The sequence below is a fragment of the Myotis nattereri genome (genome assembly GCF_964212035.1).
Source record: "Myotis nattereri genome assembly, chromosome: 1".
Classification (NCBI taxonomy): Eukaryota; Metazoa; Chordata; class Mammalia; order Chiroptera; family Vespertilionidae; genus Myotis; species Myotis nattereri.
The window spans coordinates 136,782,220-136,807,945 of NC_138075.1; the positions used below are offsets into that span (position 1 = coordinate 136,782,220).

The following is a 25,726-nucleotide window of genomic DNA, read 5'->3' on the forward strand; positions in this document are numbered from 1 at the left end:
TACAACAGCATAGTATTCCATCGTGTAGATGTACCACAGTTTTCTAATCTATTCATGTACTGATGGGCACTTAGGCTGTTTCCAGATCTTAGCTATGGTGAATTGTGCTGCTGTGAACATAGGGGTGCATATATCCTTTCTGATTGGTGTTTCTGGTTTCTTGGGATATATTCCTAGAAGTGGGATCACAGGGTCAAATGGGAGTTCCATTTTCAGTTTTTTGAGGAAACTCCATACTGTCTTCCATAGTGGCTGCACCAGTCTGCATTCCCACCAGCAGTGCACGAGTGTTCCTTTTTCTCTGCATCCTCTCCAGCACTTGTCGTTTGTTGATTTGTTGATGATAGCCAGTCTGACAGGTGTGAGATGGTACCTCATTGTTGTTTTGATTTGCAACTCTTGGATGATTAGTGACTTTGAGCATGTTTTCATACGTCTCTTGCTTTCTGAATGTCCTCTTTTGAAAGGTGTCTATTTAGGTCCTTTGCCCATTTTTTGATTTGGATTGTTTATCTTCCTTTTGTTAAGTTGTATGAGTTCCCTATAAATTTTGGAGATTAGGCCCTTATCAGATATGACATTGGCAAATATGTTTTCCCACACAGTGGGTTTTCTCGTTGTTTTGTTGATGGTTTCTTTTGCTGTGCAGAAGCTTTTTATTTTGATGTAGTCCCATTTGTTCATTTTCTCTTTAGTTTCAAGTGCCCTAGGAGCTGTATCAGTGAAGAAATTGCTTCGGCATATGTCTGAGATTTTGTTGCCTTTGGATTCTTCTAGAATTTTTATGGTTTCCTGTCGTACATTTAAGTCCTTTATCCATTTTGAGTTTATTTTTGTGTATGGTGTAAGTTGGTGGTCTAGTTTCATTTTCTTGCATATATCTGTCCAATTTTCCCAACACCATTTATTGAAGAGACTATCTTGGCTCTATTGTATGTTCTTGCCTCCTTTGTCAAATATTAATTGAGCATATTGGTTCGGGCCGATACTATAACCTTCTTCTGTATGACTGAAGTTTGAAGTTTCATATCCACCTCTAGATAATGTATTGCCATGATACTTTCTTAATGTGAAATTTTTGCTATAGGTACAATTGTTTCCAACCTAAATTTTCTTCATTTCCTATTTTTCTGCTGAGAAAAAAAAAAATCATTGGCTGCCTCCTGCAAGTCCTGTACTGGGGATTGAGCCCACAACCCAGGCATGTGAAATTTTTGCTATAGGTACTATTGTTTTCCTATTTTACCAACATTAGAGGGGAAAATAAATTACCAAAACAGTACCCACTTTTAAGTCTGATATTCACATAATTGAGTAGACTTAGCCTTTTACCCTCCACAACTAACTCCTTTAGAATGAGCCGAGTTCCTAGGAATTTGGTATTTACTTTACTCTATGAGAGCTCTTTTAAAACTTCTCTGTAGCCGAAACCGGTTTGGCTCAGTGGATAGAGCGTCGGCTTGCGGACTGAAGGGTCCCAGGTTCGATTCCGGTCAAGGGCATGTGCCTGGGTTGCGGGCACATCCCCAGTGGGGGATGTGCAGGAGGCAGCTGATCGATGTTTCTCTCTCATCGATGTTTCTAACTCTCTATCTCTCTCCCTTCCTCTCTGTAAAAGATCAATAAAATATATTAAAAAAAAAAAAAAAAAAAAAAAACTTCTCTGTAGTCACAAGTAGACATCCTATATAATAAAATGCTAATATGCAAATTGGCCCCAGAGCAGGAGTTCAAGCAACTGGGAGTTAGATGTGTGCTGACTACCAGGGGGCGGCACGGAACATGGCGGGTGTCAGCAATGCAGCGCTGGCAGCAGACAGTAATGGAGGCACTGCCAGCCCTGATCACCCCTCTAGTCGCCCCAGCAAATGATGATGGCAGCAGGGGGCGTGGCTGGTGAGTAGCCAGCGCCAGGCCAAGGAAGAGGAAAGTGGGGGTCCCGATATCCCCACTGGTCGCCCCTCAGATCGGCCCTGATCGCCAGCTAGGCCTAGGGACCCTACCCGTGCGTGAATTTCATGCACCAGCCCTCTAGTTTCATATAAGAGGTAAACTATTAACAGGGACATTTCAGGCTGAAATGTAATTTTCATCCTATTAATATTTTAATATGTCAAGTCTACTTAGAAAACAGTAAATTTCTTTGATTTGCTTTGAGTTTGAACACTGCCTTGGTAGACTCACATATCTTTTAGATGTTTAACATAGTAAGTTAGAACTTTGCTAAGGCTATTCTTAGATTTGAGCACCTAAACATATTTTGTTTCAAAATAACTTAGCCTTACCTCAGTAATTGTTCAGCTTATTCTTACTTTGTTTGTCCTTGGCTCTATCTTGTAAAATAATTATGCTTTTACAAAAGTGTTGTTAGAGTAAGAGTAATATAACATCTTGAATGGTAGTGGTTCCTTTCAACTATTAATCTTGGGGAGAGAACAAAAAAACTTCTCTAAGATAACATATATTAGAAGTTAAAGCAAAAGTTTATTATGGCAATATGAATTTATAATTCTATACAATATTTTTATCTTTGAACTAATTTAACACCTACTTTCACATTTTGAGATGACTTGATTTCAGTGGGACACTGTAAAGTCAAGTACCTAGTTTGTTTTTAGTCAATATCTTTTTGTTTTAACTTATTATTTTGAAAAAATTTTATATGTATAGAAAAGTTGCAAAAACAGTACAGAGTAGATTTCACATATATCATGGATACCCTTCACTCAGTGTTACCAACTCATATTCTTATAGTGTCAGTAGATCCAAGGAGGATATCTGTCCACATAGCCATTTTCCTTACTTGGGCAAGATAAAACTGACATGTCATAAGGTAGGTACTTCCCTTTATAAAGAATTGCCAGTCTTTTTTTTTTTCTTAAACCACATTTTGGTAATCCATTTATGAATTAATAGACATTTGATTTATTTCCATTTTTTAGCTATTAGGAATAATGCCTCTCTGAACATTCATGTATGAATTTTTGTGGTAACATATGTTTTCATATGTGTATTTTTTAAATTTAAATTTCCTGTCAGTATTTAAAATTAAAAATTAGAAAAGTTGGTAACTATGAACCATCATTTCTGCATGTCAACCATGGGCTGTACCTGAGTAATGGTCAACCCTCTTTGGTGGGACTCACACTCTCCTGTTTAGTATAGTCCTCTCTTGTGTACCCTAAAATTGGCATGAGTCCTCAGTTGCTTGACCTGGTACTTACACTTTCTTGTTCTCATAGTATAGTTAAAGAGGAAAACATTTATTATATTCATGTCTTGATCAAATATTAAAAAAACAAATGTAGACCAAGAAAACTGGGAGGGGAGGCTTCCCCCCCCCCCCCCCCCGAAGTGAAGAATATTCCTACAGTTAAAGAATTTCCAGTCTTTATACCAGGTTTTCTGAAGGAGACCTATGATACATTAGTAATTTGCTTTCTATATACTGTTTAAAGTCCATGTCCAAAGTATGCTGTGGAGAAGTGTGTGCACATTGTTTCCTTTATTCCTTGTTCCAGATTTCTTTTATATAAAAGCTTTCAGTGCTCTTTCTGCTTCATAACCACTGTTTCTTTAGGTTCACATGGACATCCTTCCATCCCCCCTGAATCTTAGTGATTTCACTTATTAATGATAACGAAGATTTTTGAGTCTACACATTGCCCGGCATTATGCATGTACTCTTCTCAGTAAGGTGTCTTTCTTTTCCCTACTCTCTTAGGTACCCTCCTTCATTGATACTAAGTTATGGAATCTTTTCACTAACATGTTGGGGATTTTTTTGGCCCTACCTATGGTGCTAACAGTTATTAAGGGTTCCCAGCATTAACCATTCTAAATAAACATCATTTCAGAAGTAGTGACTAAACAGTGTCAGACATTTGTGGAGTCTTTGGTGAGTCATGTTATCTGCTTAACATGATATGATGTTAATGAATTGAGTTTTAATGTAGAGTGGTTTAGATGTTTGAATACACCACAAAACTCTACCTGGTAAAATTAATAACTTACTTTTTATCTCTTTTGAAAGTTTCTCATTTAGATAAATGCAATAATTTAAAAACAACTACTACCAGATAATTTTTGCCCATTCAGAAAATTTGGGAAATTGGTCATTTAGGATAATAAAGAATGCATTCCCATTTTAGTTTATTATTAGTATTAATTTACTTTTGCCTGCCATCTTTATTAAATACGTACTTTTCTGCTTTGCAATTATGTTAAAGATGACTTACCCTTTTCCTGATAATAGTCATTATGCAGATCAGTTATTATGCTGTTGTACTACTTTGCATTTTGAATTTTTAGTATAGTGAGTCGTGTGATATGCAAACTAAGATAATTTGGAGACTACATCAAGAAATTTGAAGCTAATGTAAATATAAAGCCCTTGATAGAAGGAACCCTTCCTGAAAAAAAGGATGTATTTCTGATTAGAGTAGGATCTTTTGATTCTTTTTTAAAATATATTTTTATTGATTTTTTTTTTTTTTTTAGAGATAGAGGGAAGGAGAGGAAGAGAGATAGAAACATCGATGAGAGAGAAAGATCAACATCAATGGGCTGCCTCCTGCACGCCCCCTGTTAAGGATCGAGACCACAACCTGGCAAGTGTCCCGACCGGATATCAGACCAGCGACTTTCTGGTGCTTAGGTCGAAGCTCAACCACTGAGCCACACCAGCCAGGCAGGGTCTTTTGGTTCTTACCAAGAGACTAAGGCAACTCATAAAACTGATAATTGTAACTAAAAAAGCAATCCAACTGGTATCATATTAGTTCTGATTCAGTCAAAAGATGACTGCATGAAAAAGGAGAATCAAAACGCTAAGGTGTAGCCTGGCCAGTGTTGCTCAGTGGTTGAGCATTGACCCATGAACAAAGAAGTCACTGGTTCAATTCCTGTCAGAGCATATGCCTGGGCTACGTGCTCGATACCCAATAGGGGATGTGCAGTCAATATTTCTGTCTCATTGATGTTTCTACTACCTCTCTGTCCTTCCTTCCTCTCTCTCTCATCAATAGAAACACGTTTTTGTTTTGTTTTTAAAGCTAAGATGCAGTTCTAAGGCATCCAGATATCCATGTTCTTTGAGCATCACCCCACCAGAACTCTAAAATGTTTATTCTTGCTCATATTTTTCTCTCTCCTCTTGCTGTCAGCTGTTACTTCTTGCTGCCAACAAACTGTCTCAAGATATTACTTTTTCTTCCTCTGTCTAATTAATTTTCCACTTCTAATCTTTTTTATGCTTAGTTGATCTTTTTGGAATTATGTCTAGAATAAGAATAAATTGGCTCAGTGAAAGGCATTTTTAAGTATAAGGTACCTGAGATTTTAACACATGTCGCTGGTAACATCTGGTCTTTCTGTTTGTTCGGATTTTTATTTTTCTAAGTTATTTGATAAGTAGCCAAGATTCCCAAGTATTTGACTTCTGGGGAGGCAAGAAAAAAAATCTCACTATATTTTTATTTATGAATTGTATATTTTATGTATATAACACTAAATACATGACAAGTATATAGTATGATCATCAGGTTAAAATTATGACTTACCTTTTACTAAAGCTAATTGATGATTAAATAGGCCTTTACAATACAAACTTACTGGCTTTGTATACATATCTTTAATAAGAAGAAAAACGAAACTCAGAAATTGACCAATTGATCTTAGACATTAAAGTCTAAACTGTGAAATATACCCTTTGAAACAATGGAACGCAAGGACAGGCATGATTCTGCATCAAGAAGACTGAATTTAGGGTCAAATTTTCTTGCTTAATAAGTTGTCTAGAGGCTAGATATAATGTCAGAGTATGAGTCTTTCCAGAAACATTGTTTATTCTCTGTAAGATTTCGCTTTTTATAACTACTATGTCGTCTTGGTCTCTTGTGTGTAGTTAGTTATACATGTCAAAATGTCCCACATCTCTTGTTCTGCTGTTACTCAACTACTTTATATTAGGTGTGCTTCAATTCTTTGAAATTATTTTTCAGAATTTTGTTCTGAAATAACTATACAGTGATTTCATTTTATAAAAACTTAAGTTTGATTTCATTCATGAAAAAGAACATGAAGTGTACTTTAAATTTTGTGGTTCTGTTAAATCTGAAGAGTATTTCAGGCTAGTAATAGCCTTCTGTGAATATAACAGTATTTTGTGTACAAGAGATTTGCTTCCAAAATGCGGCATTTTAAGGTTATAATATTCTTGGAAAGTGGGAGAAACTGTTCATATCAAAGAAGGCATTTTTATTACAATGGATTACGTAAGACTTTGGCCAGCCTCCTTAGCTTCATCTGTTTAAGGGTTCATTTTTGCTTGTTTGGCACAAGTCCCAGTAGAGGCCTTCAGAATTGTGGTTAGCAACATGAATGAATCACAAACTTTGGACCAGCTCTTCAGTTAGTAGAGCTGGCTTCCTGCCAAAAAGACAGTGCCTTATATGGGGTCAGAGCAAAGCTATGATTCGTTGAGCCTTGCATTGTATAGAAAACATACTTGTAATGCCCGTTTGCTTCCTTTTAAAATAAAAACAAAACAGAAAAAGCAGCAGGTTTCCAAGTCTATCAATATAGAAAGTAACAAAATAGTGTGCAGGTTTTACTAATGACAGTAAATGGAAATAAGGCTCTGTGGAGTTAAAATACTAAGAATAGATGTTGGACGTTTTGACCTCCTTAGCATCCTATGATGTAAGAGACTAAAAAGCATGTTAGACATCTGTTGTCTACCTGCCCTTATTTTACAGTGATTTAGTAAGATTAAATGGTCATATGTTCACGTGGTTACCATGCCCTACTGGGTTTTGATACTGACTACATACTTGGAAATTAAAGCAGGAATACTTAACTTTGAATGTTCTGGTCCTTTTTTTTTTTTTTTTATTTAATGGAGTTATGTAACTTCAAAAACTAAATGTTGTAATGGTAAAACAAGTGAGAATGAAATTTGCTTTTCAGATAGTTATGAATTTTTGCTTATATTCGTAGGTTGGAGAAACTAGTTATTGGGTCTATCAGGAGGAAAAGTATTAAGATATTTTCAAATATAATTCACTTGTCTTTGTAACTCTTTTTATTTAGGCAAATGCCCTATCTGGATCTTCTCTTAGTCAGGCACCATCTCATATGTATGGCAATAGATTAAATCCAAATTCTTCAATGGCAGCTCTTATAGCTCAGTCTGAAAACACTCAAACAGGTAAGTTTTCAAGAATTTTTAAACTCTAAAATTCTGTCCCTCTTACCCAATGAAATTTTCCCCTCAATGGCTTATTTTAGTTGAAAAATCTAAAGGTATGCTTAATATAGAATTCTGCCTTTTTTTCCCCCTTTACCAGAAGAATCACAGTTGGAAGTAAATAGTATGCTATGCTGCAAAATAGTTATGTGCCTTTCTCACTCTCTGAAATGTAAATGTTTAAGCAGAGGCATCAGCAGGCAGGAATGCAACAATGTCTCATGTGACTTCTGTGATTGATGTGTTCAGTTCTCAGTTCTATTCAATGAAAGTAACATAACACTGGGCTTTTCTGTGAATAGCCTAAACCTTTATTTGCATAATTCATGAAATTGCATTACACAAACTTGGTTTAAAAAAAATCCTGTTAGAGAATTTCTACAGTGTTTAGTAATCCTGTGAATTTTTACCAGTTGACATTTTTTAGCATTTGCCTCTTGTACTATTTTAATGAGTTGCTGGATTTGCTTTGTTTCATTCCATCCTTAAGGATTTGTTGACATGTCCAAGTAGTCATGCCTGTTTGGGGGAAGGGAATGGGTTTAGCAGTTCACCAAGAATGGATCAGTCATGTCTTTACCCTTTAAGGGTCAAAGGTTACCTGACTCAGAATAAGGGGAGGACAACCTTGAAAGAGGCCAGATAGGGTGATTTTTTAAGCAGCTAACTAGGAAATACAACTTATTTTCAAGCAGAGATATTCTGTTACCTCAGGAATATTTTGAAGAAATTAAATTGTTCTTTTTAAATACAGAATTCTGTCTTCCTACTTATTTTTGTCAATTTGGATATTTAATGTTATATTTAACTTTATTCTTGGTGTGAGGTTCCATGTAATTAATACATATATATATAATTTTAATCTTGGTGTTTGGCTCTATGTAATACATTATGTATTTTATTACTTCTCTTGGGTTGCAGAGTGTTAAAGTGTAAGGATTTGCTGTGATAAGCATGCAGATTACCTGTCCACCGCTGTGATTCATTACTTTAACCATAGAAATTAAAAGTGGCTGAGGGGAGGGTACTGCAAATGCAAACCACACTTCTGTGCTATAAAATTGAAAGGAATGAAAGAACAGAACATAATCCATGGCCTTCTACACCCACAGAAACGTGTACGGACAACGCCTTACATGCCACAGTTCAGCAATTCTAAACTAGCAACATACTAAATCTTTTATTTTCATAGTAACTACAAAGATAGTGGTAAAGGTTTTATGTATGTTTTAGGGAAAAATCAGGGCAAGAGATTAAAACCTCTTATCTAGAGAGTCACTTTATCAGCTATGAAATATTTACACTGCAGATCAGGATCTTGGAGACAATAGCCGCAGCCTTGTTGGCAGAGGAAGCTCACCCCGAGGAAGTCTCTCACCAAGGTAAGCATTATTTACACTGCAAAGTATAGGCAAAAGAAACATTTTGAGATTGGAAACTTCTTTATCTCATATCAGCAGAGTATACATTTGTGAGGCTATAAAAGCACTCTGAAGATAAAAAGCATGTCTGGACAGTCAAGAAAAATGATTCTGAATTAATTTGAATATTAATTTAAACACAGTTTTCTAAGCTTTTTTAAAGCTATAATTCTTTTAGATTTCCAATCAATTTGAAATCTCTTGTTTTTATTATTTATTTAGCTGCTGGTACTATTAACATATTAATTTCGGTAATTCTCTTTGCTCATAAAATAGTCTTCAAATCTCTTACAGCTACAGAGTCAAGGCTTTCAACTTTGGCTTCCAGTTTTAGTTCTATTGTGGGCAATTTGCTTAAACCTTTAGTCTTTAGTTCCTAATTTAGTAAATGAAGTTCTTGTTGTTCATCTCTGAAATCCCTCTAGTTCTTAGAATTGTTTGAATCAAAGTATAGCAAATGTGTTACATTATTTTTTTAAATTGTTTTAGATATTATATGGAAGAATTCAGGGACCATTTATTAGGACGCTCTTAACCAGAGTTGTACTGAGGATTGAATTTCTCTTAGCACAATCTAAGTGCCCCAAATCTTCTCTCTCAATGGGGAGAATAATAGTAGGAAATGTTGTGTCTGTGTTTTACTAATTTTATTCCACTTTCACCTTCTACACCTTCTCCTGGTTTGTTTTCTCTCTGTTCTCTAACTTTGTAAGTTCTGCCTCAAGTATGGAATTAGACTGGGTGAGAATGGAGAGCAGAAGGAGAAAAAAGCCCATTCTAGAAACTTTTTTCAACCATGGCAAACTAAAAATGTTCAACTATGGGAATTTTTTAAAATTCTGTTAAAAATTAAAATTATTAGCCCTGGTTGGTTTGGCTCAGTGGTTAGAGTTCCAGTCCATGGACCGAAGGGTCTCAGCTTCGATTTCTGATCAAAGGCATGAACCTCAGTTGCAGAATCAATGCCCTGCCCCAGTTGGGGAGGCAACCAACCAATCAATGTCTCTCTCTCATGTTGATGTTTCTCTTTCTCTCTCCTTTCCTCTCTCCCTTCTATTCTCTCTGAAAATCAATGGAAAGATATCCTCAGTTGAGGATTAAAAAAAAATTAAAATTTCTATGTGATAGCTGCCATGAGTATCAGTGTTACTGTATTTCTGATATCACCAGGGAAGTTCTGTTAAGAAACATATTTGTCATTAAAGAGATTAGTACAGTAACCTCTAATTTTCCTATTTTTTAGGTGGTAGTATACCCTAGCAGTGCCTTTTTTTCTACATAATTCCTTTTTTAAAAAAATTTATCTTTATTGTTGAAAGTGTTATAGATGTCCCCTTTTTCCACTCCATTGACCCCTTTCTTCTCACTTCCTTCCCTCCTCAGGCCTTCACCACACTATTGACTGTGTCCATGGATTTTGCATATATGCATATAAGTTCTTTGGTTAATCCCTTCCCTTCTTCCCTCTGAGAATCATCAATCTGTTGCATGCTTTCATGTCTCTGGATTTATTTTGTTTGCCAGTTTATTCTATTCATTAGATTCCACATATAAGTGAGATCATGTGATATTTGTCTTTCTCTACATTGCTTATTTTGGTTAGCATAATACTTTCCAGTTTCTTCCATGCTGTCTCACAGGGTAAGAGATCCTTCTCTTTTATAGCTGCATAGTATTCCATTGTATAAATGTACCACCGCTTTTTATCCACTCATCTACAAATGGGTACCTGGGCTGTTTCCAGGTCTTAACTATTATAAATAATGTTGTTATGAACATAAGGGTGCATATATTCTTTCTGATTGGTGTTTCAGGCTTCTTAGGCTATATTCCTAGCAGTGGGATTACTGGGTCAAATGGCAATCCCATTTTTAATTTTTTGAGGAAAGTCCACATTTGAGGAAAGTGGCTGCACCAGTCTGCATTCCCACCAGCAGTGTACTAGGTTTCCTTTTTTTCCACATCCTCACCAGCACTTGTTGTTTGTTGATTTATTGATGGAAGCCATTTTGCTGGCAGGTGTGAAGTGGTACCTCATTGTCATCATCTTAATTTGCATTTTTCTGATGATTAGTGATGTTGAGCTTTTTATCATACGTCTCGAGCATTTGTATGCCCTCTTTTGAGAAGTGTCTATTTAGGTTCTCTGCCCATTTTTAAATTGTATTATTTGTCTTCCTTTTGTTGATTTGCATGATTACTTTGTATGTTTGGAAATTAACACCTTATCAGATGTATCATTGGCACATATGTTCTCCTATACAGAGGGTTCCCTTTTCATTTTGATGATGGTTACTTTTGCCCTGCCAAACTTTTTATTTTGCTGTAGTCCCATTTGTTTATTTCCCCTTTCTTTCTCTTGCTGTAGACATTTTATCAGGGAAAATTCTGCTACAAGGGATGTTTGATATTTTGCTGCCTACATTTTCTTCTAGGATTTTTATAGTTTCACGACTTATATTTAAATCTTTTATCCATTTTTAGTTTATTCTTGTGTATGGTGTAAGTTGGTGGTCTAGTTTCATGTTTTTGCATATACCTGTCCAATTATCCTAACACCATTTATTGAAGAGACTATCTTTACTTCATTGTACCCTCTTGCCTTCTTTATCAAATATTAACTGAATATAATGGCTTGTGTTGATTTCTGGGTTCTCTGTTCTGTTCCAATGATCTATATTCCTGTTCTTGTGCCAGTACCAGGCTGTTTTGATTACAGTAGCTTTACAGAATAGCTTGATATCTGGTATTATGATCTCTCCAACCTTGTTCTTCTTCTCAAAATTGCTGCAGCTATTTGGTGTCTTTTTTGGTTCCATATAAATTTTTGGAGTATTTGTCCTAGATCTGTGAAATATGCCATTTTATAATATATATATTTTTTGTATTCATTTCAGAGAGGGAGAGGGAGAGGGAGAGAGAGATCAGTGATGAGAGAGAATCATTGATCAGCTGCCTCTGCATGCCCCACACTAGGGATAGAGCCTACAACCTAGGCATTTGCCCAATCAGGAATTGAACCGTGACCTCGTGGTTCATAGGTCAACACTCAACCACTGGGCCATGCCAGCTGGGCTATACCATTGTTATTTTAATAGGGATTTAAATGAATCTATATATTGCCTGGGTAGTATGGACATTTTAATGATGCTAATTCTACCAATCCATGAGCATGGTATATTCTTCCACTTGCTTATCTCTTCTTCTGTCTCTTTTTTTCAACATCTGTAGTTTTCTAAATATAAGTATTTTACCTTCTTCGTTAAGTTTATTTTTAAGCATCTTAATTTCTTTGTTACAATGGTAAAGGAATTGTTTGTTTAGTTTCTCTTTCTGAGAGTTCATTACTGGTGTATAAAAATGCCATTGGCCCTCACCGGTTTGGCTCTGAAGGGGCGCAGGTTCGATTCCAGTCAAGAGCATGTACCTTGGTTGCGGGCGCATCCCCAGTGGGCAGTGTGCAGGAGGCAGCTGATCGATGTTTCTCTCTCATTTCTATCCTCTTCTTTCCTCTCTGTAAAAAAATCAATAAAATATATATATATATTTTTTAAAATAATAAAAATGCCATTGAGTCCTAGCCAGTTTGATTCAATGGATAGAGCATCAGCCCGCAAAATGAAGGGTCCTGGGTTTGATCCCAGGCCCTAGTCAGGGTGCATGTGACTCTCTCAGATCGATGTTTTTCTCTCGTTGTCTCTTCCCCTTCCTTTCAATCTCTCTAAAAATCAATGGGAAAGTATCCTCAGGTGAGGATTTTTTTTAAATGCCATAGATTTCGGGTGTTATTTTTCTATCGTGCTACATTGCTGAATTCATTTATTAAATCTCGTACTTTCTTGGTGGAGTCTTTATGGTTTTCTATATACAATATCATGTCATCTGTGGATAATGACAATTTTACATCCTCCTGTAGATTTTTCATATATGGCCTTTATTATGTTGAGGTATGATCCCTCTGTTCCCACTTTGCTGAGAGTTTTTATCAAAAATGGGTGCTGGGCCCTAGCTAGTTTGGCTCAGTGGACTACAGACTGAAGGGTTCCAGGTTTGATTCCGGTCAGGGACACATGCCTGGGTTGCAGGCTTGATCCTCAGTGGGGGGCATGTAGGAAGCAGCCGATCAATGAATGATTCTCTTTCATCATTGATTTTTCTATCTGTCTCTCCCTTTCCCTTTCTCTCTGGAATCAATTAAAAAGTATATTTTTAAAAATGGGTGTTGGATTTTGTTGAATGCTTTTTCTGCATCTATTGATATGATCATGTGATTTTTGTCTTTCAATTTGTTATGTGATGTATCACATTTATTGATTTGTTAATATTGTACCAGCTTTGCATCCCTGGAATAAATCCCACTGGTCATGATGTATGATCTTTTTAATATATTGCTGGATCTGATTTGCTAATATTTTGTTGAGGATTTTAGCATCTAAGTTCGTCAGGGATGTTACTTGTAATTCTCTTTCTTTGTAGTGTCTTTATCTGGTTTTATAATTAGGATAATGCTGGCCTCATAAAAAGAGCTTGGACGTGTTCCTTCCTCTTAGATTTTTTGGAATAGTTTGGGAAGGATACGTGTTAGGTATTCTTTGAAGGTTTGGTAAAACTTCCCTATGAAGCTGTCCTGGCCAGGTTTTTTTACTACTGCTTCTATTTTATCAGTTGTAATTGGCCTATTCAGGTTTTATGATTCTTCCTGATTTAGTTTTGGATGATTGTATTATTCTAGGAATTTTTCCATTTCATCCACATTGTCCAGCTTGTTGGCATATAGTTGCTCATAATATTTTCTTACAATCCTTTTTATTTCTGTGGTGTCAGTTGTTACTTCACTGCTTTTATTTCTAATTATTTGCATCTTCTCTCTTTGTTTCTTGATGAGTTTGGCTAAAGGTTTATCTTTTCAAAGAACCAGCTCTTGGTTTCATTGATCTTTTGTATTATTTTTAGTCTCTCTGTCATTTATTTCCACTCTGATCTTTATTATTTTCTTTCTTCCACTTACCCTGGGCTTTTATTCTTCTCTTTCTAATTCTTTAAGTTGTAGGGTTAAATAGTATATTATTAATTTTTATTGTTTTTTTTGTGGTAGGCTTATTAACTTCCCTCTCAGGACTGCTTTTGCTGTGTCCCAGAGATTTGGGGTTGTTGTGTCTTCATTTTCATTTGTTTCCAGGAAGTGTTTTATTTTTTTCTTGATCTCATTGGTAACCCATTCATTTAATAACATGCTATTTAGCTTAGCCTCTATGTGTTGAATGTTTTTGAGTTTTTACTGTAATTGATTTCTAATTTCATGCCATTGTGAAACAAGAAGATGCTTGATATGATTTCAGTCTTGAACTTGTGGAAACTTGTTTTGTGTCCTAACATGTCAATTTTTGAGAATTTTCCATATGCACTTAAAAAGAATGTATATTTTGCAGTTTAGGGATGAAATGTTCTGTAAATGTTGATTAAGTCCATGTGACCTAGTGTGTCATTTAGAGTCACTGTTTCCTTGTTAATTTTTTGTCTGGAAGATCTATCCAGTGATGTCAGTGGGGTATTAAAATCCCCTACTCTGACCCTGGCTGGTTTGGCTTGGTGGATAGAGCGTCAGCCTGCAGACTGAATGGTCCCGGGTTCAATTCCAGTCAAGGGCATGTACCTGGGTTGCAGGCCCATCCCCAGTAGGAGGTGTGCAGGAGGCAGCTGATCGATGTTTCTCTCTCATCGATGTTTCTCTCTCATCGATGTTTCTGACTCTATATCCCACTCCCTCTCTGCAAAAAATCAATAAAATATATTTAAAAAAAAATAATAATTATAAAAAGAAGATTCTTTCTATGTCTTTAACATTTTCCATTTTAATTATGATATGTCTTTTTTTTAACATTTTTATTGATATCAGAGAGGAAGGGAGAAGGAGAGAGAGAGATAGAAACATCAATGATGAGAGAGAATCGGTGACTGGCTGCCTCCTGCACAACCCCCATTGGGGATCAAGTCCACAACCCGGGCATGCACCCTTGACCGGAATCGAACCTGGGACCCTTCAGTCTGCAGGTTGACGCTCTATCCACTGAGCCAGACTGGCCAGGACATAATTAGGATAAGTCTTGGTGTGGGTCTTTTTGTGTTCGTTTTGATTGGGGCTATCTGTGTTTCTTGAAATTGTGTAACTTTTTTCTTAACCAGGTTAGGGAAGTTTTATATCATTAATTTGTTCAAACAGGTTCTCTATTCTTTGCTCAGATTTTTCTTCTTCTGGCACTCCTGTGATGCAGACGTTGTCACATTTCATGGTGTCCCAAAGCTCCCTTAATCCTATATAATTCTGGAGTGAACTAAAAGTAGTATTGTTTTTCCTAACTGCAGAAAATTAAATATTCTCTCTTTCGAAACTAGGTATATATGAAGTACACAGTGGTAACAACATCTGATTAATCTCTAATTTTATACTGTGTTTACTTCTATATTGTTTTATTCTTCCTTTCAAAGATGAAAGTTAATGGCTTTTGCTTTTATGTGTAGTAGAGGAAGCATTTCTGTGTTCTCCTTTTAAAACTTAAAATCCTGTACAAGCTACCCAGAAATTATTTAAGATCCTTCAGTGCTATTTTGTTTCGTGTCATTATTTTTCATTAGCTAGATGGGATTTAACACAATAAATGATACAAAATTATTTTTATCATATATCTTCAACTTTATATTATACCTTAAAGATCAGCCTGAAAGGTAATAAATAGCCTAAATTTTCCTGGAATAATGATCTATTTGGAGTGTGATAGCCAAATGTATGTATATGTAGCACATGGTGTTTTCATATGGAATAAAAAGCCTCATTTGTTTAACTTCTTATTTAAAGATATTTTTCTAGAGAAACATTTTAAGGCAGTGGCAAAACAACTGTTTGTTGTTAGAAGACTTGCCTTGTAGCCCAAACTCTGTCATTTATCAGCTTTGTGTCTTTGGCTAGGACACTCAAGCCCCATTTGTTTCCTCAGATAGAAGTAGAGCCAGGCTTTGATTTCTTACTAGGTTGTTGAGAAAATCATATGAGATGATTATGTAGAAATACTTTGGACACTCTAAAACCCTTTATTAATGTGTTACATTAATATGGGAGCTGGGAACTAGAAATAGCCACATTTACTAATTTAAAACAAAAAAAGGGGGTGATTGGGTACATTGCATATTCATCTCAATATAAGTAACTAGAGGCCTGGTGCACAAAATTCATGCACGGGTAGGGTCCCTAGGCCTGGCCAGTGATTGGAGCCTTCCAGCTGCCGCCAGGGCCTTCCTTTTTCTGCGCCGCGCCCCCCCCCCACCCCCCCCCGAGGTCATTGTACATCATAGCGAACGATTGAATTCCTGGTCGAACTCCCGAGGGAACACTTTGCATATTAGCCTTTTTTATATAGAGATACTTGGTTTGGAAGTGCTAATTAAGTCATCTGAAGTGCAGATAAGACATTTTAGAAAAATTTGTAAAATAAAAATTACTTTGGTCTTGATAATCTTCCTTAATACTGAAAATACTTACAAATAAGTATTTTAGATTTAGAACAAAAGGCTCCTTCAAAATTATTAAAAATATCTGTTTACTAATATTTGATTGAGCTTTTTTTGGTTGTAAATTAAAATACATTCTACATTATAATTCTGATATTTTGCATATTAAAGCAGAATGGTGGAACTCTTTTCTCTTCTGGCGAGTTAGGTTAAAATCTTTCTAATCTCCTTTTTCCCTTTTATCTTATAAACCTATAAGTTCTTGTATAGCCTGTTTCAGATATTATTGTCAGTGTATTTATATTTTCTAGTGGTTTTTAATTATCAAGTATGGCCAGCTAGTCCTTTGGTTTTGCATTTGAGGAGGAAGAATGATAATTACTAAATCTTAAGGTAGATTATGGCCGAAACCGGTTTGGCTCAGTGGATAGAGCGTCGGCCTGCGGACTGAAAGGTCCCAGGTTCGATTCCGGTCAAGGGCATGTACCTGAGTTGCAGGCGCATCCCCAGTAGGAGATGTGCAGGAGGCAGCTGATTGATGTTTCTCTCTCATCGATGTTTCTAACTCTCTATCTCTCTCCCTTCCTCTCTGTAAAAAATCAATAAAATATATATAAAAAATTTAAAAAAAAAAAAAAAAAGGTAGATTATGGTTTGATTGTTCTAGCATAGGCTGCTTGGTGTTAGAAAACTTGTACAGGAAAAAGGTCAGCGTAAGTTGAGAAATGTGAATGCTCTCCTTTGAAGGGTTCTGCTGTTTAACCTGAGAATTAATGTTTTCAACAGATCCCCTGTAAGCAGCTTACAGATTCGCTATGACCCACCAGGCAACAGCAGTTTGGAAAATCTGCCTCCAGTAGCAGCCAGCATAGAACAGCTTTTGGAGAGGCAGTGGAGTGAAGGACAGCAATTTTTATTAGAACAGGGTACTCCTAGTGACAGTAAGTATTCTTTTCTTGTCTTTAAAGAAAGATGAATAGATGGATGGGTGGATGAAACATCAGAGAGGTGGATAGGTGCAGAAGTCACGCTTCATCAAGAATAGCAATGAAATGATGATATATGTTTTATATTAAAAGGTAAGAAAAATGTAATATAGTGGCTTAGTGGAACAAATTCTAGTTTTATTGCATGATCTTATATCCTGTCTTTACATACTTTAGTAGTATGATCATGGGTAACTTTCTTAAATGTCAGTGTGCTTTAGTCTCCCATTTGTAGAATGGGAGTAATAATGTACCTATATCATAGTTTTGAGGGTTAAATGACATAAAAAAATGTAAAGAACATTGCCTGACTCATAGAAAACTCTAATCTATTCACTGGTGATTGTTACTGTTTATAATTATTATAATATGGATATATTGTTTCTCATTGTATTTTGTTCTGATAAATTTTTAACTTTTACTAAAATACACGAGTTATATTTTTCTCTTAGCTTAATTTTGAATAAAAGTTGCTTATTTCAGGAGAATTTATTGTAAACAGTGCATATAGTCAAGTATGCCAACTATCTTGATTTTATAATTTGTATGAGAAAGAATAATTACTAAATTATATATATGTAAATAATATATATAATTTTTATATACTACATATCATTTACTTTTTAAAATTATTAATTTGTATGTTATATATACATATTTAGTATCTTTACAATTTTGAGTATTGGCAGGGAGACCATAGGTAAAAAATGCCAAACAGCAAAGTTACAGTAAAGGTGGTGGTTAGCTAGAAAAGTGGCCTAGTGTTAAGGATATATTTGGGGGCAGGATGAGGAATAGGTGGTTTTTATATTTTGGGATATAAACTTTTGCTGCTTTATTTTATTAAAACACTAGAGGCCCAAATGCATGAAATTTGTGCATGGGTGGGGTCCCTAGTGCTGGCTGGCAATCAGGGCCAATCAGGATGCTCGCCTCCCTGCCTCCTCCTTCCCTCACTGCCCACATCCACCACCACCCACCCCCGGTTCTCAGCCCAGCCTGGGGCCTGACCCCGATCAGGTGATTGGGACCTGCCGGCTGGGGGGAGGGACCCAGGAGGTTGGCCATTGGCCCCAAGGAGGGAGCAGGCTCTTGGCCCCCCTGGGAAAGGGGCCACATCCGCCGCCACCCACCCCCAGTTCCCCATCCCAGCACAGGGGCCTGCTGGCTGGAGGGAAGAACCAGGAGGTTGGCTGGCAGGCCCCATGGGCGATTGGGGTCTGCAGGCTGGGCGCAGCTCCTGCGTTGAGCGTCTGCCCCCTGGTGGTCAGTGTGCGTCATAACGACCAGTCATTCCAGTCATTTGATTGTAATGGTTGCTTAGGCTTTTATCCTATCTAATAATAGACAAACATGGTAATTAACCATACCTCCAACACGCTTCCCATTGGTTAATCAGGGTGATATGCAAATTAACTGCCAACCAAGATGGCAGCCGGCAGCCAGGCAGCTGAAGCGAACAGGAGGCTTGCTTGTCCCAGTGAAGGAGGAAGCCAAGGTTCCCCGCCTGCCGCTGCCGGCCTCTGAGCTACAACTCTAAGCAACTATGTTGCAATTATAGAACCTAAACAAACTCCAGAAACCTGCTTTCAGCCAGCCGGGCTTCAGCCAGCAGGATAGCAACTATGTTGCAATTATAGAACCTAAACAAACTCCAGAAACCTGCTTTCAGCCAGCCGGGCTTCAGCCAGCAGGATCGCAACAGTGTTACAATTATAGAACCCAAACAAACCCAGTTCCTGCTTTCAGCAGCCGAGGTCTCAGAGCTGGAGCCGAGCCTCAGAGCTAAAGCCGGCTCTTAGCTCCAGTGATAGCCATAGAAGGTAAATAAATCCCAGAATACAAAAAGAAAAAATGGAGAGGTTAGGAGCTTCAGTTGCCCGCCAGCCTGAAAACAGCCCTTAGCCCCTCACCCAAACTGGCCAGGCACCCCAGTGGGGACCCTCACCCAGACTGGCCAGGCACCCAAGCTGGACCCCCACCCTGAAGCAACAAGATGGTGGCTAATTTGCATACTGAAGGCAGGCGGCAGCGGGCAAGGCTGTCCGTGGTCCGGGACCGGATCTGTGACCCTGCAGGACCGAGGGCAGTGCTTGAGGCTGTCGGCGGTCTGGGACCCGGATCCATGTCCTGGCGGGCGGGGGGCAGCGCTTGAGGCTGTCTGTGGTCCCGGGACCCGGATCCATGACCCTGCCAGGCGGGGGGCAGTGCTTGAGGCTGTCCACGGGACCAAGACACGGATCTGTAACCCTGCCGGCAGGGGGGGCAGCGCTTGAGGCTGTCCGCAGTCCCGGGACCCGGATCTGTGACCCTTCCCGGCAGGGCGGCAGCTCGCACAGGGGCGGATTGGCCGGGGTTGGGCAGGGCAGGACGCCTGGCTTCCACCCAGCCCCAGTCACTCTGGGCAGGTGAACAGTGCAGAGAGCCTCTGGACAGGGGAGGCAGGCCAGCGGAGGGCGGCCTGTACTCTCCACATGGCGGTGGTGACAGCTGTGAGTGTGCCAAGCGGAGCCTGCAGGCTGAGCTGAAGTAGCACCTGCAGGCCATCAGCGCCCAGGAGTGGCTGGCAAGATCCGCCTCCTGGCCCAGAAGGTGCAGGATCGCAGGGACAGCCACCGTGGCGGGCCAGACTGACGTCCTCCTGGCCACACCACGGGGGTTTGCGGATCTGCAAAGCCAGAGGCCTCCGGTGTGCACATCCCCACTGGCGTGCGAACATCCCCCAGCACACTGTCACCCTCCCGCACCTGCAACAGTTGCAAACCAAGGCATGCACAAGGTCCCCCCACCTTTCCACCGCACTTCATCAATCTGGCATGCCTAACACCCCCACAAGATGTGCACACATCCCCTCTGATGCGCTCACATCCTTTGGAGAGTGTCTGGGTGCTGAGGGTGGGCGCCTGTGAGATGACAGTGAGAGGGCAGAGTGGCGATGCCCTGTTCCCACGGAGGCCAGTGCAGCTACGAGATCACCTCTGGGGGGTTAAGGCAGGAGCAGGTGCAGACAGACACACCTGGTGGACGCGGGCGGCCCTCGCTGAGGTGCCTTTGGTCAGCGTTCAAGATCAAGAACCCAGAGGTGGCCGAAACCGGTTTGGCTCAGTGGATAGAGCGTCGGCCTGCGGACTGAAGGGTCCCGGGTTCGATTCCGGTCAGGGGCATGTACCTGGGTTGCAGGCATATCCCCAGTGGGAGATGTGCAGGAGGCAGCTGATCGGTGTTTCTCTCTCATCGATGTTTCTAACTCTCTATCTCTCTCCCTTCCTCTCTGTAAAAAATCAATAAAATAAAAAAAAAAAAAAAAAAAGAACCCAGAGGTGGAGAGGAATTCCGTCCTCTCAGTGAAACAGTGGGATAGTCGGGGCGACTGTAGAGGAATGTGCACTTTGGGTGCCAGCACCCATGAGCGAAGGCTGCCCTGACTGAGCCTCGCTTGCTTGGGGCCTAGCACACACCCCCCGCCCTACCTCCCCCCCCCCACCCCCCACCCCGGCAGCGGGTGACAGGACGTGCTTTTCCGAATTAATGAGAGAAAACGTTGATTCTCCTGCTGCCTACGAAGGTGGAAAGTGAAGTGGGGAGACATGTGGGGAGTGAGTGAGGTTCCCTGTCTGGGGGTTCCAAATCTGCTGTTGGTTTCTTTCACCGCTGACTAGAGATATACAGGGTGTCCCCCCAAAATGTATACACACTTTGAATACCTACTAATTCCAATGGTTTTAAGCATAAGAAAGAAACAACAATGGAGCTGTTATCTGTTAAAAGTGTGGGCACAAACAGGTAGTTGGACATTCCCTGAGGGGTCTCAGATTGGAGAGGGTGAAGGCCAGACTGAGGGGCCCCTTTGCCCCCCACCCCCACCCCAGTGCACGAATTTCGTGCACCGGGCTACTATTATATATATTTATTTTCCTTATTGTTAGTAGACAAGTGCCATAAATTGTATTCTTATGAATGGTGCCCTGACAGAAAAAAAAATGCTTATTGTAAGAAAATTTATGCTGGGATAATCCTTTAAATGATAGCTGGAGAACAGGTTTTGCTTAGTCTTAATGCATCTCATTTGGGTGCACTAAGAGTTTCTTTGTGGGATCTTGAAGAGGAGGACTAAAAGTTAAATCCTTGGGAAATGACCGTATGTGTTTATACCAGTAGAATTATATCTTTTTAAGGCCCTGGCAGCATGTTAAGCAAATACAACTTTTTAAGACATAGAACTTTTAAAGTGTCTGTCACTGTGGCATAACAGTAGCACTCTGAGGACTTATATGCAGGCATATAAGCCTAACCAATGGACACAGACAACAGGGCAGTGAGGGCATGAGTTGGGGGGATGGGAGGTAATGTGGGGATAAGGACACATATATAATAACTTAATCAATAAAGACATTTAAAAAAAACAAACCAGTAGCACTCTGTGTTGTTAGTCTAGAGGTCAGTTTTTTTTTGAGGTGATGAGGAAGGACAGAAACTGGTCCTGTTTACAGATGATGAGCCTTCTCTGGGAGTGGGGGTTGTGGTGCGCACACACTGCCCCCTGCTGGGAGATGTATGCATTAGCATTCTGAGCAGCTGGGCTTGGGGGTTCCTCACCTGTCTGGTAGCAAACTTAACCAAGCGGCAAACAAAAGCATGTGGTGGTTATTGTGTTGAAGGATATTGTTATGATTCTTTCTCACTTTATACTATTAATGTTAAATACCCTAAAATGGCACTTTGACTTTAGTTAGGTTTTTATTTTGATGAAAATAAAATGTTTTTGTCTTTTTTTTTTTTTTTTGAGAATGGAAATTACCTGCACCAGGTGGGTGCTTTTTGGTTATGCTTATATATGTACAAATACATTATGGTATATTTATATCTACATATAAATTTAGGGATAAAACTTAATCATTTAGAAATGCTTTACAGAATTTCTATTTTTCTATTTCAACTTATTTCTAAAGTTATTGACACTTATGTACTTAGCCTTGTGTGTGAACTTGTCTTTGTTAAAAACTATCCAAATGTTTGCTAGTTTTAGGAATGCTGAAATCATTACACCAACTTCAAGTTGAAAATCGAAGATTAGAGGAACAAATTAAAAACTTAACTGCCAAAAAGGAACGCCTTCAGTTATTGAATGCACAGCTCTCAGTGCCTTTTCCAGCAATAACAACAAATCCTAGCCCATCTCATCAAATTCATGCATTTTCAACACAGAATGGTATGAAAATATTTACCATGTATCTATGGAAAGTAGGCTAGACTTTCAATACCTTTTAAATAAGTGAATAATAACTTATTATTAAATAACTTGTTAAATTCTGTAGAAAAGGAATGATAGGTTATTTCAAAGAGCATAAAGAATCCTGTTAAGGGATGAACTTGAATTTGTTCCAACTTTATCACATAATTTAATGATAAATTTTATTTAAATGTGTAATGATTTTTTTACTGATTGAAAGCCAAGATATTCAATAGAGATAAATATTTTTATTATTATTATTTAAACTAGTCTTAGGAAGAGCAAGACTTAATTTTTAAGTGTTTTTAATGTGGGCCACAGGATAAGCTTTTAGATAAGCCTTTAATCTTATACCTGATGTAATTTAACAGGGTAAATAGGTTTATTTTTTTCTTTTATTTTTCTAGCTCCTACTACTGATTCCTTGAACAGCAGTAAGAGCCCTCATCTAGGAAACAGTTTTTTACCTGAGAATTCTCTTCCTGTACTAAATCAGGTAATTCTGCTGTGGTTAGTTTAATTTGTTTATTTTACTTACAAACAATAGTATATCACATTAAATGGTTTTAAATTATCTTAAACAGTTTTTCTGTGTTCCTTGCAATTTAAATTTCTGTTTTTTCTTCCATTAGGACTTAACCTCCAGTGGACAAAGCACCAGCAGCTCATCAGCTCTTTCTACTCCACCTCCTGCTGGGCAGAGTCCTGCTCAGCAGGGCTCAAGCGTTAGTGGAGTTCAGCAGGTCAATGGTGTGACGGTGGGGGCGCTGGCTAGTGGAATGCAGACTGTAACATCCACCATTCCTGCAGTGCCTGGAGTGGGTGGGATAATTGGAGCTTTGCCAGGTAACCAACTGGCAATTAATGGCATTGTAGGAGCTTTAAATGGGGTTATTCAGACTCCTGTCACAATATCCCAGAACCCTACCCCCCTCACCCATACAACTGTACCACCTAATGCAACTCATCCAATGCCAGCTACACTGACTAACAGGTGAGAAACTTACTTAAATATATTTTAGGTTTTTCAGTGCAACCTAATACCATGTTGTCCATGTTTTAGATTGGGATTTTTATGTGCTCCTTGTAGATGTACTCTAAGAAATTAAAGCCCACCAAACTTTTAAACTAAGTATATTATATTGAGAGCCATTTATTTTTGAAACTTAGCTAACTCTGAATAAAGCAAAATTAAACCACTTTAGTAACAAAACATTATATTCTGTGCTGAAAATTTCAGTCTTGATCTGTGATGTATATTTTAAATACTAATTTTTATCCCTGTGTATGTTGCCTTCATGTATCATAAATTCTGAAGAAAAGAAATATTGTAATGAAGATCACATATGAATATTGGTTTCTTAAAATTGAGCTATGTAATTTCCTTAGTTTTATAATAAAAAATCTTTGATATAGGATGAAGGTTTAAATATTTATATTGAATATCTAGGGAGTGAGACTCTCTGTTTCATTGTACTAGAATTTTATTTGAATGTTTGTTCAGCATAAGGAGACTAAGATCATGTTATTGAACATGCTTTTGAGGAATAAATCACTTTAAATGGATTTTCAGTGGGTACTAGTAAACTTCTTTATGGCTCTCTCTTCATTGGTGCTTAATTTTACTGATCATTGGGACCATTTAAAAAGGTTAGGTCAAATCACTCAGTAGTATGTTTGGATTATTTCTTGTTTTAAATATGTGTTACTTAGTGGGGGTTAAATGATTCGTGAATAATTAAGAATAAATTATTACATGTGCATGTTATAAACACATGTGAATTTCTATTCCATAAAATAACTTAGTGCCTGCTTGGTTTACAATAAAAAAGGAAAACAAAACATTTCTCGACAATGTGAATTCTTATTTATTTGTATGCGTGCTCACAGTGTGTGCACACACATATGCACACAGAAATAAATTTGTACATCATTGTTTCCAAGAATGTTATAATTAAAAACGACTTAACTTATTAAACATCAAATCAAAGAGTGGTCTTTCATTTTACATTTAAAAAAACATTAAAGGTATATAGTAGAAAGTAAGAATTTTAATCTTTTTTCAGTGCCTCAGGACTAGGATTACTTTCTGACCAGCAAAGACAAATATTTCTTCATCAACAGCAATTTCAGCAGTTGTTAAATTCCCAACAGCTCACTCCAGTAAGTGCTTCCTTTTGATAATATTTGATTTTTATTAGGAGAAAGTGATCTAAGTTGTAATAGATGTTCAGTGTGCCTTATTGATTTTACATTTTGTGAAATAACATGGGATGCATAATATAAAAATAGTTTGTCTTTGTCATTTGGTATTATCTGCAGTACCTGTAGTGACATTATATTAATTCACTTACAAATATTAGAACATGTGCTATGGTGCTGTGGTACATTCTGGGATAGAGTGGTGAGCAAGATTTTGTATTTTCATGGAGCTTCGTTCTGATAGGGGAGATGGACAATAACTATATACTTTTTGGTAGTGATAAATATTGAGAAGAAAAAGCAGGATAGGGATAGAGAACAGTGGCATAAGGCCATTTTTATAGGATGGTCCAGCTTTTTTGTGTAGGTGACTACACAATCTAAATACAAGTTGAAGTTCAAAGAAGCATGACTTTCTGACCTGGGAATAGACGAGAAAGCACACTCCAGGTAGAGGGAATAGCAGTTGTAAAAGACCTCAGCTGTACAAGTATTTATGTTTTCGAGACTAGAAAATAGGCTGGCATGACTATAGGACAGTGATAGCGAACCTTTTGAGCTCGGCGTGTCAGCATTTTGAAAAACCCTAACTTAACTCTGGTGCCCTGTCACATACAGAAATTTTTTGATATTTGCAACCATAGTAAAACAAAGACTTATATTTTTGATATTTATATATTTAAATGCCATTTAACAAAGAAAAATCAAAAAAATGAGTTCGTGTGTCACCTCTGACACACGTGTCATAGGTTTGCCATCACTGCTATAGGATGAGAGAGGCTCATGCAGAGGAAAGATCAGATAGGTGGTTTTGGTCCAGAGATAAGACTGTCTTGTTTGGCTGTTTGTGGCAAGAAATTTAGATTTATCTTAAGTGCGATGGAAAGCCATCGATGATTTTTTTTTAACTTTCTTCATGGAAAATTTAAAGTGTACCAATAGAGAGTATAATATACTAATCACCTAGCTTTAATAATTATCCAAATTTTTTAAAAGTTTTTTTTAAGAGTTTTGTTTTATATATTCTCACTTTTTCTTTCAGGATTATTTAAAATAATTAGAGGGCTTTGAACAGAATAGTAACATGATAATTACATTTTTAAAAGAGGAGATGAGTTTAGCTGCTGCATTATGG

At 38.0% G+C, this 25,726-nt stretch overlaps 1 protein-coding gene across 2 annotated transcripts in view; it reads left to right on the forward strand.

Moving 5' to 3' along the window:
• The window catches only part of MLLT10 (MLLT10 histone lysine methyltransferase DOT1L cofactor), a 226,934-nt gene that overhangs the window by 192,100 nt on the left and 9,108 nt on the right, over positions 1-25,726 (forward strand). The window contains exons 15-21 of one of the 2 annotated variants that reach the window (XM_081103957.1): positions 7,093-7,210; positions 8,559-8,631; positions 16,960-17,114; positions 22,180-22,368; positions 22,797-22,885; positions 23,022-23,383; positions 24,456-24,552. In XM_081103957.1, coding sequence (XP_080960083.1) covers positions 7,093-7,210; positions 8,559-8,631; positions 16,960-17,114; positions 22,180-22,368; positions 22,797-22,885; positions 23,022-23,383; positions 24,456-24,552 — 1,083 coding nt within the window. Of the gene's footprint in view, positions 1-7,092; positions 7,211-8,558; positions 8,632-16,959; positions 17,115-22,179; positions 22,369-22,796; positions 22,886-23,021; positions 24,372-24,455; positions 24,553-25,726 lie in introns of those variants that run through there. The other variant, XM_081103958.1, reaches the window with a different exon arrangement.